A 16,547-nucleotide genomic window follows, 5' to 3' on the forward strand; every position below is an offset into this window, starting at 1 on the left:
TGGCTGGATAAGCACAGGCCAGGCCCCAGTACAGGGCAAGAAGCTGCTGGTTTTGATGGGGGTAGGTGAGGCCCCTTCCACCAGGTGAAACACCAGGGTGTTTGCCTGTTCAGGTGTGAAGGCCCAGGTAACGGGAGGTGTCAAACGCCCTGGGAACCTGCCCAGATCCTTCCACACTCCCTGCCACCCAGGAACTGGGCACCTCGGGGTGCATCCCAATATATCATCATCACCTAAAGTTTGTTTTGTCCTACACCAGGATAACACCAGAATCCAAGAACTCCCTAATGTGCTGACAGTATTAGTTAGCAACAGTAACACTACTAAACAGCTCACATAAGGATTAGCAAGGAGCATGGGAGACTTTATTATAAAGCCATCTATATCAATGCCAGGGAAAGGGGAAAGGGTGTGTTCCTCCATCGTCCTCAGACAGCTCCCCAGAAGACAAATCCCCGAGAATAACAAGGCCATTGGTGTAAAAGCAAAGCATGGAGACACTGTTTAGATTAATATGTTCCCAAAACTTAGCAAAATAAAGTGATAAGCAGTGCAGCCAGCAAACTCCATGTCCCGCACAGGAGCTTGCTATTCAACAGCTACTATCACTATAGCATGCTATATATATATATATATATATATATATGTATATATACATATACATATTTTATATATATATTTTTTTCATATATATATATACACACACACATATATATATATATATATATATATATATATATAAAACTGCCTTTATCTCATCCCACGTTGGGCACCAGAAAGGACTGTGGAGGGTTCACCTTGGCTGAACACCTGGAACCCACTCAGCCACTCTATCACTCCCCTTCCCAGCGGGACAGGGGAGAGAGTAAGGTGGAAAAAAAACCAACTCATGGGTTGGGATAAGGCAGTTTATTTAAAGCCAAAAGTAAAGCAGAAGCTTGCGCGTGTAAAAGCAAAAGATAAAAGGGTTTATTCTCTACTTCCCATGAGCAGCAATGGGTGGCCCCTCCCCAGAAGCAGGGCTTGGGTACACATGATGATTCCTCAGCCACTGGACACAATGAATGCCCCCCTTCCTGCTCCTTGCCTCAGCTGTTATATCTGAGCTGACATCATATGGTCTGGAATATCCCTTTGCTCAGTTTGGATCAGCTGGCCCGGCTGTGTCCCTTCCCAAGATCTTCCTTTCATTGAGGAGGGAATGTTACAGTGCTGGTGCTGTGCTCAGCAGCAGCCAAAACACTGGTGTGTTACCAACACCCTTCTGGCGACCAGTGCACAGCACAGCACTGGGAGGGCTGCTGTGGGGAAATGAGCTCCAGCTCAGCCAGACCCAGTAAGTCTCTATGACCATGAAAAATTCTCTTAAATAACGCCTGTGCTCTACTTTTACAGTTGATTCCATTAAGCACATTGGATATTACCACTATTTTCAGTGTTTCTAAAATTTAGAAAGTTAGCAAGAAACAGTTTATAACCACAACATCTGCTCACCTCCCAGCTTTCAACATCACACACATGGGAAAGAAACACAGAGAAAAAAACAAGGTCTGGAGAATTTCACAAGTCACTGGACTATCTGAGTGTTTTGGAAAAGTCCACTGATTTTAAAACTACTTTGGAATATAAAATAGAAATAAAAACTAGATTTAGATTAAGATACTTCACACCTCTGAGTGTGGATTATCAGGCTGCAGGCTGGGATCTTCCAGTGCTCCAGTGCAGCAGGGTAGGAATTACAGGATCTGGGTTTACAGCAGCCATGAGCCTGGTCCACCTGTCCCTCTGCACCTCTGTCACCTCTCACAGGCTCTGTTATGGCCATGTCTCCAGTGCTCAGAGAGAGTCCTGGGGACTGAGTCCATTGGAGAGATGGAGCTTGGCTAAACCTCAGGATTTAATTGTTTAAATTGCCTGAGGAAGGCAATGTTGGGATTTGCAAATGAGAGGTGTGGGGGTGCCCCTAGACCTGCAGCAGCAGGGCCACACCAGCCAGCACCCACTTGGCAGGGTTGTCCTTGGTTTTAAGGTTGAAAGTCCACACGTAAGTTGGGCCTCTCTGGCGTGTTTTGTACAGAGGACATGGGTACATGGCCCTGGTGTCCTGTTTGTCAGCAGGGATGGCCCTGATGAACAGGACAGGCATGGCTGGGGTGAGCTCCTTGAGCCTGGCATCGGTGATCAGCCCGGCCTGCAAAGGAAAGGAGACAAAGCTCAGTTAGAGTTCCAAGGTGTCCATCAGCTGCTCCATCACAGCATCATCTTCTGTGATTTTTATACAGGTTGGGCTTACTGGGGAAGTGCAAACAGCTTTCCTGAGCTCAAGGGGCTGGATGAGTCTGAGGGAAGGAGGGTCTGGATCCAACACCTGCCCTGTCTCACCATGAGCCTCTCTCAGTGCCGGTTATCTCAAGGGTACAGAGCTTGCCTCCCATCAGGTGCTCAGACCCACACACGTCTGAGCAGGACTTTGTGGGGGAACAACGTTCTTGGCTCTGTCCAGCCACATTATGGGCAAAGTCTTCACTTCTCTTGTTCTGGCTTCTACTGTGGTGCAGTGTGAGGCCATTTCCTCTTGTCCTATTGCCAGGCAACAAGGGACAGGACGAGAGGACACAGCCTCAGCTGTGCCAGGGGAGGGTCAGGCTGGATATCAGAAGGAATTTCTTCCTGCAAAGGGTGGTCAGGCCTTGGCAGGGGCTGCCCAGGGAGGTGGTCCCCACCCCTGGAGGAGTCCAAGGAAGGACTGGCTGTGGCACTCAGTGCTCTGGGCTGGGGGACAAGGTGGGGATTGGGCACAGGGTGGACTCGGTGGGCTGGGAGGGCTTTTCCAACCTCAAGGATTCTGTGATTATTCTCATGCAGCTCTTTCTCAAGGTTTTGCCAGACCAGACTCCCCTCGTGGGAAGTGTTGCTTGTGGCAGGAGCAATGGTGGGCACCTGAACGGGGCTGGGGATGGAGAACAACACTCACTAAAAGTCACCAAGTGAGGTTCCATCCCACCACCAAAATCCGAACACTTGGCTGGGAAATGAAACGCACACAGTGGTTTGTGTGGCCCCAAAAGGCACCACAGGCTGGTTTTCCCTTTCACAGGTGCTCACACCAACAAGGAGGATTCAACAGGTCTGTTCCTGAGGGAATACTGTCACTAGATATCCCCTTCAGAGCAATGCCCTGCCCAGGCTGCCCAACACAGGACAAAGACAGTGCTCTGCCAGGGCAAGAAATCAACAGCTTGTTTCTCTCATTTGGGTTTCTCTGAGATCTTCTGTCTCCCTTTCTGACAGTAAAATGCCCTACACATCAATCCATTTCCAGGGAGCTGCAAAATTGTTAATGGAGCTTAGAGAGACCAAATGAAAACAAATAGAGAAACAGAAACAAAGCTTTTCAGTGCTAGAGAAACAGCCTCTCTCTGCAGCTGACCCTCACATATCATTATTATTCCCAGTGCTCTTACATCAGGGCTGTGGAATGAGGTTCAGCCTCTCCAGTAGTTTATTTAGTTCTGCAAATGAGTGAAGAAAAATAATCCCTCTTGCCACACACCTCAGTTTAATTGTACTAATGCCATCTGTTATACTGAACTGTGATAAATCCAGCTCTCATTTAGGATTTTATATTTTCAACGTGCTGAACAAACATTAAATAATTCTTATAAAACCTTGCAAAGTAGCTATTTATTAAACATTGTTATGCACTCTTTTGAAATCTACATCTTTCAGTTCTGAGACTGGATTTTTTTTTTAACTGCTGGGACTGCTTCAAATCAAATTTCCAAGAGATATTCTACCTGTTTCTGGGTTACCAAGAGTTGAAACCTTCCTGAGGTACCTCCATGTAACACATCATTTTGTTATGTCTGGGCTGATTTGCATTTGCATTTTTTATCGCTCTTATGATCAGAAATTAATTCTACTCTGAAAGCAATTTTTCCTGACTACTGGCACAGCTTTTCCTGGTGCAAAGCTCAGGGAGCTCAGGCCTCAGATCCTCACAAAGCCCTTTCTGCTTGTCCTGGCTTCCCAACAGGCCATTGAGAGGGAACATGTTGATGGGCCTGAAGACACAAACCAGCTGTCACGAGGCAGGGCTGGGGAATGATGGGCCCAACTCCAGACCCAGTGAGACAACACCCAACACCCCTCACACTCTGTGCACACTGAGGTTCACCAGCACTGGGGCCCTCCCAGCACAGCCCATTGGGGTCAGGTGGCCCAAGGAGCCCAGCACGGCTCGGCTGCCTTTGGGACACTGGAACCTGTTTGCAGGGAGGAGGGGTTGGTGACCAGCAGAGGAGCAGCAGAAACATCACCCCAAGGGGGTCCAGAGAGTGATGGGGTTTGTGGCTTCAACTGGACCAGGGGAATGAGAAGAAATTGTTCCCTGTGAGGGTGGGGAGGCCCTGGCACAGGTTGCCCAGAGAAGCTGTGGCTTCCCCATCCCTGGAAGTGTCCAAGGCCAGGCTGGACAGGGCTTGGAGCAACCTGGGATAATGGAAGGTGTCCCTGCCCATTAGATGAGCTTTAAGGTCCCTTCCAACCCAACCCATTCCATGACTCCATGGTTCCATGACAAGGGGCTGTGCTGTCTGCACCTGGCAAGGCTTCACTTGCCACACGTGGTGTAAAAGCCACCTCTCCCCTTGGGGAGTTGCAGGGCACATTCTTGGCTTCAAACTGGCCATTGCTGGGAGCAGGAAAGCCAGGAATCAGTCAGCAAGGCTCCCCTGGCTTGAGATAAAATGTCTCAGAGTGTCCCCAGTGGAAGCATCTCTCACTGAGTGCCACTGACTTGAACAGGGCTGCAGCAACACATCGTTTGCACCCAAAATAATCTGCTTAGTTTCATTTCATTTAATAGCTGCCTGCTGGTTTGTAATGAATGTTTTATAAATTTAAGACACCCAAGGGCAAATATAAATGTTTAAATAAATAGAAAAATGTGTGTAGCAGAACATAGAGGGACTTTTTCCTTTTTTGGAGGCACAACCTAAATGTGAAATATTCTTTTAAGAGCGGAGGTGTTCCCCAGAGGATGCTTCTAAATAGGGCCTGCCATTTTTATCAGAGGATTAATTTGGAAGGAGTATACAACCCAAAAGAGCTGTGCACCTGTTTTAAAAGTCCTGCATCCATTAATATACTGGTGCTCACTGGATTAGAGGTGAAATGAATAGTTCCACTCAGTGGAAATGATATTTCAGTGTGAGCAGCAACCCATGAAAATATCCTTTTCCTTTCTGAAATAAATTGAAGCATGATACCAGAGATTATGAATGGTTCCATAAAGGTATTTGCTCAGTATCTTTCAATCACAAGGAAAATGTAATCAGAAAAACACAGTTCCTGGGGCTGGGATGGTCCCTGCAGACAAAGCTCATTGCTGAATGCAATCACCTGGACAAGTTATTAGGGGGAGGCAGAGGGGAGAAGCCACATGTTTCCCAAAAGACTTCTGGCTTTGCACCACCAAAACTTCTCACTCTTCCCTTCCAGCCCTGACTGGCACTGGGTAAAACCTGGGCAAAACCTGGGCAGAACTCAGTTCTAGTAATGGTGGCAAGGATGGTAAAGGAAAATGTAACACCAGTCACTGGCATTTTTTTAAAAGGATTATTTGATATGCACAACCAGGAATTTTTTTAAACTTTCTCTGTTGTGTTGTGTCCGGTTGGTTTGTACCTGTCAGATGTCAGGGTTTGAGGGCAGCTGAAATGCAGTGCTCCCTGTGGTGAGGGCTGTGATTCCAAGGGGCTGTGTGTGGCAGCCACACCACAGACTTAGAGAAGGGAATAGTCAGGGAACTGTGGGACCAGGGCTGGGAAACAGACTGGGCTGGTTGGTCCCTGTTCTGCTCCTGGGAGCTCTGCTGGGAGCAGAGCAAAACCATGGAGGGGATCTGACATGACACCCACATGAGACCTTCACTGCAATCCCCTGACAGAGCCTTTGCCCATGTTCCTGACTGCCTGTGGCTTTCCAGACCCAGTGTACATGTCAACCCATTTCCAGAGTGAAAAAGGGCTTGGAAGTTTGACCTTCCCAAGGATTTGTGATCAAATGCACTGGATGGCATCACTCAGTGAGGTCAAAGCTTTGCTTAATTTCCTGTCCTTCAAGGCAAACCATTGCAGAGAGGGAGATGACAAATAAGTAGTGAGTGTTGGACATGAATTGCAAGGTCAGGCTGGGATTCAGGATCTAACAGGCTCCTCAGCAGCCGCCCACCAGGTCCCACAGCAGATAAAGTGGGATCTTCAAGGTTAAGACTTGGAGTCTTAAGAGCTGGCTCTGGGTAAAGAGCTGTGTCTGACATAAAAGCCTCTTCTTGTGAGAGGGTAAACTTGACACAGATCAGAAGGTTTCGGGTGACCCACTTTGGTCAGTGTTCTCTCTCTCACAGATCCCTGGCAGCAGCAGCAGAGCACAGGAAGAGCTGCAGGAACCACTGTCCTTGAATTCCCACGCACAGAACAAACTGGGAATCACAGCCCCCTGGGCCAGGCAACTCACAGAACCAGACCCAGTGGGAATTGTCAGTCTGAGGGCTCTGGCTCTGCAGGCTGTGCTCCTGCAGCTGACAACTGTCAGAAGGACTCACAGGGAGAGCTGTGCTCCTTGGGATGCTGCTCCAAGAGGATGCCAGAGCTCCACAGGCAAGAACAGCAAGTGCTCAAGGGGTGAGTATGGTCCTCATCTTGGCTGCCTGAGGTTGTGCTCCAGCTGAAAGGTGTCCCTCTCACCCAGAGGGGGAAAGAAGAGCAAGGGACACTCACTGTGTTCTGCTTGCCCAGGGTCAGCCCACCCCCCATCCTGAGTCAACAGCCTGAGTCCACGTGGACTATCCAGGTTAGACCTTCATCAAGCTTTATTTAAGGGAATGGATAAAGAATATGATTAATTTTTGGTCACATCCTGCAGCACGTGACAATGGAAGCACAGTGCTCTGGGTGTGGCACATCCCATCCATCCAGCCCTGAGGATGTGAGCACGTAGGAAAGCAGAGTCCTCTCCTCTCTCCCCACTGCTGCCAAACAGGCAACAGAGCAGTGACCCCAAAAAATCTGTCACTTTTGGAGGCAGCAGTGAAATCACACCATGTGGAGGTATGGGGACAGTGCAGCTCTGCCAGGACCCCATGGTGTCTGTCTGTAGCAGGACCTCGAGTACTGAGCACAGTTCAGTCAGTGAGATTCACCTGGGACACACTGGATGTGTCAGTCCAAGCTGAGCACTCTGGACTCCCTTCACAGCCATGGAGCTGAGCTCCAAAGGGTGATTCCTCTGACCACCTTAGACTCCCACTCTGGGCCGCCCAGGAGAGGCCCAGATCTCCCATCTGTCCTTCCTGAAGAGGCAGCTCAGATGACTATTTCAGATGAGAGCCTGTCCAGGCTGAGAAGTTTCCTGAGTGCAGCACCAAGGAATAAGGACATGACATCCATGGCTTCCCTCCCAACCCAAGAGCCTTGGTGAGCTCACCTGTGCATCCCAGCGTGCTCCTTCCATGAACAGCCCATGGACATAGGCCCCTTCCCGAGGGGGGCTGGCAAAATCCTCTCTGCTCTTCTTTGTCACATCACACTGCAGGGCCATCCTGTCCAAAGGCCACTTGTTCTTCCTGGCCGTGGTCTGCATGATGGCTGTCAGGATGGACTGGGGGTTGAAGAACCCACCAAGCCACACCGTGCAGGGCAGGGAGAAGTCTCCAGTCCAGGTGTCCAGCTCGTTGATGCGAGCGAGGAGGTCAGTGAACCACGTGCCCAGGCTGGCTGTGGAAGGGTAGGACTTCCTTCCCCAGGACTCGGGTACCATGTCCAAGAAGAGGGCATTCTGCAGGCTCTCCATGTCACTGGTCATGGTCAGCTCTCCCTGTGTGAGAAAGGGCACAATTAGCACTGATAACTGTTCAGCAAAGGCTGTTCAAGCAGAAGCTGGGCTGGGACGTGAGGAACAGCAGTTCACCCCACACAGTCACTGGTGCTCATGGACTGTGAAGGGCTTCAAGAGTTTGGGGCTTTCCTGAACACCTGTTGCACATCCCTGCATCCTCATCTTCCCTGCTGTAAACACACTACTGGGAGGAGAAGCTGTGGGACAGTGAAAGGGGTGTCCCTCAGTTGGCCCCTTTTTTCTTCTGTTTGGACTTGTGGACTGAAGATTTGTTAGAGCCAGTTTTCAAAGGTTCAGAGGTGTTCTCATTCACTGCCAGGGCAGGACACTGGAGTCTCTGATGATCTACTCCAAAATTGTCCAAATGTTTGTTAAGTCAAGTCCTCTCCCCTCCTCTCCTCCACTTCCTCTCCCTCCTCTCCTCATCTATTGCTTTGGCAGTGCAAGATTTTCTTTTTAACTTCACGTGTTGTCTGCAAATGTAATCACAGTTCCTTCCACAGCAGGGAAACACACAACAAAGTAAGATATGATTCAGCCAAGTGAGATAAAGAGAAAGGTTTGACTTATCCTTTATGCAGCAAGTAATTAGTTTTAAAGCATTTAGAAACCTGGATCACTTTTGTTCAGGCACAAGAGCTGGAACATCATTGCCTGGCCAAAGAGGGGTTCTGCACATCAACCACACATCCCTCTTGAACTCGTGGTGCTCTGCAGAGGGTTCCCATGGCCTGAGAGACTAAAATTAAGAAAATTCTTGCTGTATTCAGCTGAAATCTTATGAAATCTAGATGAGAGATGTCTGGATGTTACCAAGGCTAAAGGACAGCTGGGAGAGGCTGTTCAGAGCTGCAGCAGGTTGTGCAGCAGGTTGCACCAGGGGACACACAGATGGAGCTCACCAGGGTACAGGTGGGGTGGTGACACTCCATGAGTCATTATCCCCACCTGGGGCAGCTGACTGGCACAGCAGAGGCTCAGCTCAGGCCAAGCTGCTGACAGGGGCTGTGCCTGGGACTGCAGGCAGTGCCTGGAGCCTCTCTGAGCCTGGGATAGGTTGGAGACCATGTCCTTGTCATGGCACTGGTGAGGCCACGTCTGCTGTGCTGGGACCAGTGCTGAGGATTGCTCAGCCCCAGGGAGAGGTGGCTCAGGGGGGTTCTCAATGCCTATGAACATCTGATGCCAGAAAGCAAAGAACATGGAGCCAGACTCTTCTCAGGGGTGTCCAGTGACAGGACATGAGGCAATGGGAACCATTTGAAATACAGGACATTCCATCAAAATACAATGTCAGGGTGGCTGAACACTGGAACAGGTTATCCAGAGAGGCTCTGAGTCTCCATCCTTGGAAATTTCCAAACCCAACTGGAGTGGGTCCCAGATAACCTGTCCCTGTTTTGGGGATGGGGTTGGACTAGACAATATCCTGAACAACTAATCTGTGATTCTGCCCCACTCAAACCAAGCAAGGCTGCAAATAAAAAACCTGCAAACACAGGCTCAGCTTCCCCTGTATGGAATGATCAGATAATGATCAGCAATGATCACTGGTTTCCATTATAAAAACTTCCTTTTATCCTCTTATCATTTCACCAGAATTTATGTGACTTACAGTTTCTCTTTGCCTCAGGCTGAGTGTTTTTGGAAAGATCAACTGAAATCAGTTGAGCCATTGCTGAGAACAAGGGTGAGGGAATTGGGTCAGTCTATTCACATTAAAAAATTCCAACTGTTCTTTCCCAGGATGTCAGTGCCTCCAGCCATGAGGTCAGCAGAGGTGCCCTGTACTGGGGCCACAAAAATCCAGAAAGCTTTAGCAAAAGTTGAAATCTGCTCAAAGCACCTCACCCCCACACACATTTAGCAATCCTTGGCAGACCCAGCAGTTCCAAATCTTTGCAGTTTGTTCCTGGGCTGACCATGCCCTGCAGGGCTCTGACCTGCAGGCACCACTGCCAGGCTCCAGAGGGACAAGGTCACAGCTGGACACCCACCAGAGCATGGGACACAGGAGGGTGCCCTGGGCGATGGAACGTGGTGCATCCAAAACCAACAAGTGGAAGCTCTGCATGGAGTGATCGAGGCTTAGAACCACAGAATCATGGAATGGTTAAAGCTGGAAAAGACCTTTAAGATCACCAAGTCCAACCATCAACCCACCACCACCACGTTCACCACTAAACTACGTCCTCAAGTGCCACATCCACATGTTTTTTGAACACTCCCAGGGATGGTGACTCCACCACTGCCTTGGGCAGCTGTGCCAGGGCTTTACAACCCTTTCCATGAAGAAATTTTCCCTAATATTCAATCTAAACCTTCCCTGGTGCAGCTTGAGGCTGTTTCCTCTTGTCCTGTCCCTTGTTTGCTGGGAGAAGAACCTGATCCCCACCTCTCTCCAGCCTCTTTAGGGCAAACCAGGCTTGCTCTGGGGTCAGCAAGTCCTTCTACAAAGAGCCCAGAGCCTCCACCTTGGCAGACAAGTGTCCAGGACAGGAATGCCCTGAACCAACCACAGCCCTGGGAGCTGCTGGGTGACAACTTCAACAAGGGCTTTGGACACACCTGCCCCATACACTGTTGTGTGGGAGCAAAGAGGGCTGTCAGCTGAATTCAGGCCTTGGAAATGTCCATTCAAGCACTTCTGGCTTTTTAGAACTTGACTTACAACCCTATTTTTTTCTCTTTTTTCCCACCCATTTTCTTTTTCTTTTTCTTTTCTTCTTCTCCTCCTTTTTCTTCTTCGTCTTCTCCTCCTTCTTCTTCTTCTTTTCTTCTTCTCCTTCTTCATATTTTTCTTCTTCTCCTCCTTCTTTTCTTCTCCTCCTTTTCTTCTTCTCCTTCTTCATCTTTTTATTCTTCTCCTTCATCTTCATCATCGTCTTCTCCTTCATATTTTTCTCATTATTATTTTTTTTCTCTTTTTCTGGTCCTCTGAAAAATTCTAAACATCCACAATAAAATCCATCTTGTCTGGCAATAAGCAAGGGCAGGACTTCAAGGGGAAGTCCCCAGCACCCACCAATTCCAATGGGAGCTCAAAGGACTTTTGCACTGCCCCGTGCCTGGAAGATGCTGCAGCCCTGGGACCTCTAATCAGATTCCTCCTCCCTCCCAAGGTCTGTGGATTTCCCTGGGAAATGTTCCTGTCTCATCAGGAGGGACTGCTACAAGGCATGATTAAACCTCTGCCACACCATCTGAACCTGCTGGGTTTCCCCAAGGAGAACAGATTATGGTGGATAGAGAAAATCATGAGTACAAAGAGTTTAAGGTCTTTGAAGCCAAAAGAAACAAATGAGGTTAAATGAAAAGGTGGAAGTAGGAATATTTGCAGTTAGTACTAAAACATGAGGAACAACTGCAACCTCCTTTCAAAACACACCTCACCTGTGCCATCCCAGGGGAGTCTCTGCCTCCTCATGATTTCTAATCAATGATTTTACAACTGTGGGGAATCTCAAAATGATGGATCATGTGGTCAAAGGGCTTTGAAGTCCTGGGTAACTCCAAGCACGAGGGTCCAACACAAATGAGAGATGGCTCGTGTTGGCACTTGCCATGAAGTGACAGACACACGAGGCAGTGCAAGCCCCAGGGGTTTCCTCTTGGGCTTGTGTTTCATTTTCTCCATAACACACTCAGAGACAATTTCCTGATCCAACATCAAAGCTCAGCCTCCAGAAGATCAGAGGGGCTGGCAGGGACCTTCTCCAGCCTCTCAGGATGGTCTGACCCCATCAGGGCAGTTGTCATGACTTTGTTATTGAACACTGGCCACAAACCCTGAAGCACCATTGCAATTCCTTCTTTGTTCATACCCCGTGGGTCACCATCTCCCATCTTAGGAGAAATTGGACATGGAAAGGAAGTATCAATGGTCTAAAGCCGTGACAAGACCATAGAGGAACTAAAAATAGTCTGAGGAGCAAAGTCCTGCACTGGCCACAGCAGGACACTGAGACAGGAGAATTTTGCCCTCCTGGAAGGGTTTTAACATGGGAAAAAATCTTGCAAAATGTGTGCAAGCAGTCAAATTGATTTAAAGACATAACCCCCTGATCATATATCATGTCTAGTTTTACTTTCAGGAAACAAATGAATTAGCAAATGTAATTCTCAGCAAGGCTTGAGAAAAGCAATTTTTAAAACCTGTGCATCCAAGCATAATGTCAGAGCCTCCTGTGAGGGTTCAAAGCATCTACAGCAGCAATCTCATGTAGTTGTCCAAACACAATTATGCATAAATTTGCATTTCAGATGCTGAATACTAAAGTGCATCTGAAATGATTCAAGTTACTTTTTTCATTTTATTTTTCCCAAATGCTGGGAGTAATTTTCATTAAAGACACCCTCGAAGGAAACCCTAATCAGCCTGCAGCCATTTCCTCCAGATGAGCACACTATTGTCACAAATTGTTTTCTCAGTTCAGGTTATTTTATTTTCACTTGATACAGTGAAATACCCCGTTAGCCTATTGAAATTTGGTCTAACTTTGTTATTTTAGAATATATATTATCCTCATTTTGGAGGCTTATCCTTCACCCAAATTGCAAAATAAAAGATCTGCTTGCAAAGATGAGGCTGGTACAGCATTAACATGCAAGTGTTTCAGCCCAGCCTCTGGTCCCACCCAAGTCAGCCAGAACAAAGGACTTTGAAGAGCAACGTGCCAGTTATTTTTGATGGCCACCAGTCTATTGCAATTTCTCTTCCTCTTAATGGGATGTCTCCTATTTTTGGACCAAACAATCACTTTCCGCTACAAAGACACAATGAATTATTCAAAAAATTCAAATTAGGCCTGACATTTCCAAATCGCCTTCTTTTGGCAGATAGTCAGTTAAAACCAGTAAGATTTGCTTCCTCTGGGCTTTATTTATTCTCTGCTGAGCTCTGAGGCTCCTGGTTTATAAAGTCTCCTCCTCTGAGGGCTGTCAGTGCAGACCCCCAGCCCCAGGGATTAACGAGCTCCAGCAGCTCTCACAGGAGCTGCTTTGGGAAGGAACCCTTGGGAAGGAACAATTAAAGTAGGATTTCTCCCCCAGACTGAGTGTGAAGACCAGCTGTCAAGTCAGGGCAGCAGAAAGAGCCATCAGCATTCCCTGGCTGCTCGATGGGCCCCATGGCATGGGGACATGGGCAATGCTGGGCAGTGCTGTGGGTCATGCATGACATCTCTCAGCTCTTCAAGGACCCACGAGTGCCTGCAGACACAGAACTGTGCCAGAGGAGGGTTAGGTTGGATATTAGGAAAAATTTCTTCACAGAATGGGTTGTAAAGCACTGGAACACGCTGTGGTGGAGTTACCATCCCTGGAAGTGTTCAAAAAACACAAGGATATGGACATGGCTTAGTGGTGATCATGGTGTTGGTGCTGGGTTGACAGTTGGACTTGATGATCTTAAAGGTCTTTTCCAACCAGAAGGATTCCATGAATTACCCACTGGTGGTCTGTCAGGCCCTTCAAATATGTCTCTTCAGCCAACAGCAGATGAAGAAATGCTGACTCAGACTGATGGTGCTGCTCATCCCATAGAAGAGATTCACAGATTCACAGAATCCTGAGCTCGAAGGGACCCACAAGGATCATCCAGTCCAACTCCTGGCCCTGCACAGGCCCATCCCCAAGAGTCACCCCCTGTGCCCCAGAGGATCAGCCAAACCCTCCTGCAGCTCTGGCAGCCTTGGGGCTGTGCCCACTGCCCTGGGGAGCCTGGGCAGTGCCCAACCAGCCTCTGGGGGAAGAACCTTTGGCTGAGATCCAACCTGAGCCTGCCCTGGCACAGCTTCAAACTGTTCCCTTGCAGTTCTCCTCCAGTCCTGGCCTTGGGTGCCTGAATCCCCTCTCAGGTGCTGAGGCTAATCCAGTCATTAGAGGTTCCTTTTCTGCAGGTACCACCTCCTGCCCTGCCCTGATTTATGGCAGGGTTTTGGAAGAAGTTTGCACCCTCTATTGTTGATTCTCAGCGTTTATTTTATCTGTGCTTTATTTAAGCTTGTGCATCCCCTCATTCCCCTATCAATATTAAACAGCATATTCTTCCCCACATTAAATCTAATTGCCACACATTGTCCAAGTTGCAATTATATCTTGTTTTCTGCTCTGGGATTGAAACATTAAATCACTTCTGTTTACCTGTCTCAGAAAACAGAATTTTCAATTCCACTGCCTTATGCTAGAAAATAAGGGAAATCTGTTTGTAATAATTGACTACATAAATATCAACCTATTTTAAACTGGACTGTCCACATTGGCCACCACAAAGTGACTGTGATATGTCTCTCTTTAATGAAGACAATAAGCAGCAGCAGCAAATGCATTGCAGACACATGTGCAGGATTCAGGGTACAGCTCACACAGCTGGGATTTGGGAACAGCCCAGTCCCATCCCTGCAGAGCTGCTGCCCAAATCCCTGATCCAACCCTGCCCCTCCCCATGCCCCTGCGGGGAGGGCCTTTGGAGATCTCTCTTCCAAGCTGCCCTCAGGAGGGGGCTGGGATGTCCTTCCATCTCAGAACAGGCCCTCCTTGCCCACCCAGCAGCTCTTCCTGCCAAGGGGTTGGGTCAAAGCCGCTGCAGATCCTTCAGGCAGATGGTTCCTACGCTGTGCAAACTGGTTTTGGGAGCTGAGAATTTTGGTGAAATGGGATGACAACCTGTCATTCCAGAGATGATGGAGCAGGGAATGCCCAGCAACTGCTGCCCTTAACTGTTACTTCATCCCATGGAATCTCTGCTCTGGGACCAGGGACAGCAGCCAAGGAATGGCTGGAGCTGTGTCAGGGCAGGCTCAGGTTGGATCTCAGCCAAAGATTCTTCCCCCAGAGGCTGGTTGGGCACTGCCCAGGCTCCCCAGGGCAGTGGGCACAGCCCCAAGGCTGCCAGAGCTCCAGGAGGGTTTGGCTGATCCTCTGGGGCACAGGGGGTGACTCTTGGGGCTGGGCCTGTGCAGGGCCAGGGGTTGGACTGGATGATCCATGTGGGTCTCTTCAAGCTCAGCACACTCTGTGACTCTGTGCCATCCCCCAGGGCTGTGTGTGGTGGTGCAGGGAAGGCAGCAGGGCAGTGTTGAAGCCACCAGGTTTGTGCTGCCAGCTCCAGGCTGCATCCCTGTGCTGCACTTAGGCTTTCCCAAGGGATGTACAGCACCTGACTCTGGGGGGAGTCTTTGGGGATGACAAGGGGAATAGGAAGTGTTGTTGCAGGGCACCAGGACAGCCAGGCAGGTCCTCACTCCCTGGCAGTGCAGCCTGATCCCTGCTGATTTATCCCCCAATGGGCAACCAGAGCTGTTATATTTTGTCCCACCAACTGCCTGGGAGGGGATGCAGAAGATGATTTCTACCAGTGGATGAAGTATCAATTACAGCCCTCCCTCCCATCCTGCTGAACCCAGAAATCTGCATCCCAACTAGTGTGGCCAAAGGCAGCACCCAGAGGGACACAGAATCACCCTCCTGGAGCAGAGTATCGTTTCCTACCAGGGTGGAGAAGCAGCTGTGGTGGAGCATCAGGGCTGGTGTCTTCCTCGGGTAGGTCTGTCCTGGCCCTCCTCCATCAGCAGGTGACTCATACCCAGCAAGGGGAGTTGTACTTCTTCCAAAACTTGCATTTTTAGGCTTTTTCTCTTACAGTTCTGAACATTTTGTGTCCTCACACACAACCAGTCTTTGATTTCAGCCCAGCTTGTGCCTCTAAGACACTTTGTTCCAAGTTCCCCCATACCTGGACATTTTATGAAAAGTTGTGATTTTTGGCTCACATTTAAATAGGCCACGTCCCAATTTCTGAGTGACCTGCTGTTGCTGTGCCACAATATGGGGTGGCCAGAAGTGCTTGGTCTCTGTTCCTAAAGCACAGGCAGTGCTGTGTGTGTAACCCCTCCCCATGCCTGAGGGCACCATGCCATTTGAAATCCATCTGTGAGCACTTCCCACGGAGCCAAGATGGGTTTGCAGCCAGCAGCACGTGAGCACTTTTATTCCCTGTGGCCCCTTTCATTCCCTGAGCACCATTCCCCAGGATTGTCCCACAGTCCCACCTTCAGGCCCAGCTCCAGTTCCAGCAGCGAGCGCTTGATCTCCCCGGTGAGGACGTTCATGCGCTCGCACTCCTGCAGGGCAACCACGGCGTAGGGCGTCCTCTGCTCCACCCTGGCCACCAGCTCTGCCATGTTAAACTCATCACCCAGCTTCTGCAACATCTCTTCCAGAAGGTCTTTCACCTGTGTGCCAAAGGGAGGAGACAGGGATGGGCACAAGTGACCCCAGAACCTCCTTAGCTCAGCAGCCTGAATGTGGCAGGAGAACTTCACCTGCCGGGCAGTGTCCCCAAAACCACCCAGGTCACCTGCACTGGGCACAGCACCTTTTTTCTGGTGCAATTTTGGGCACCACAGTATAAGGAAGATCTGAAGACATTAGAGAGTGTCCAAAGGAGGGTAATGAAGATGGGGAAGGGTCTTGATTTGAAGGCCTGTGAGGACACTGAGGGCACTTGGTGTGTTCAGCTGGAGGAGACTGAGGGGAGACCTCAGTGCAGTTCCACCTTCCTGGGCAGGGGCAGAGGAGGGGCAGGGACTGAGCTCTGCTCTGGGGGGACCAGGGACAGCAGCCAGGGAATGGCTGGAGCTGTGTCA

At 49.3% G+C, this 16,547-nt stretch overlaps 1 protein-coding gene across 1 annotated transcript in view; it reads right to left on the minus strand.

Moving 5' to 3' along the window:
* Positions 1-830: 830 nt before the first annotated feature.
* The window catches only part of DNAH9 (dynein axonemal heavy chain 9), a 180,063-nt gene continuing 164,346 nt past the window's right edge, over positions 831-16,547 (minus strand). Inside the window, exons 57-59 of the mRNA XM_017835980.1 lie at positions 15,951-16,133; positions 7,489-7,878; positions 831-2,191 (exon numbers count right to left, since the gene is read on the minus strand). Coding sequence (XP_017691469.1) covers positions 1,964-2,191; positions 7,489-7,878; positions 15,951-16,133 — 801 coding nt within the window. The 3' untranslated portion in view covers positions 831-1,963. The remainder of the gene's footprint in view (positions 2,192-7,488; positions 7,879-15,950; positions 16,134-16,547) is intronic.

The sequence above is a fragment of the Lepidothrix coronata genome, unplaced genomic scaffold (assembly GCF_001604755.1).
Source record: "Lepidothrix coronata isolate B3197 unplaced genomic scaffold, Lepidothrix_coronata-1.0 Scaffold267, whole genome shotgun sequence".
Lineage (NCBI taxonomy): Eukaryota > Metazoa > Chordata > Aves > Passeriformes > Pipridae > Lepidothrix > Lepidothrix coronata.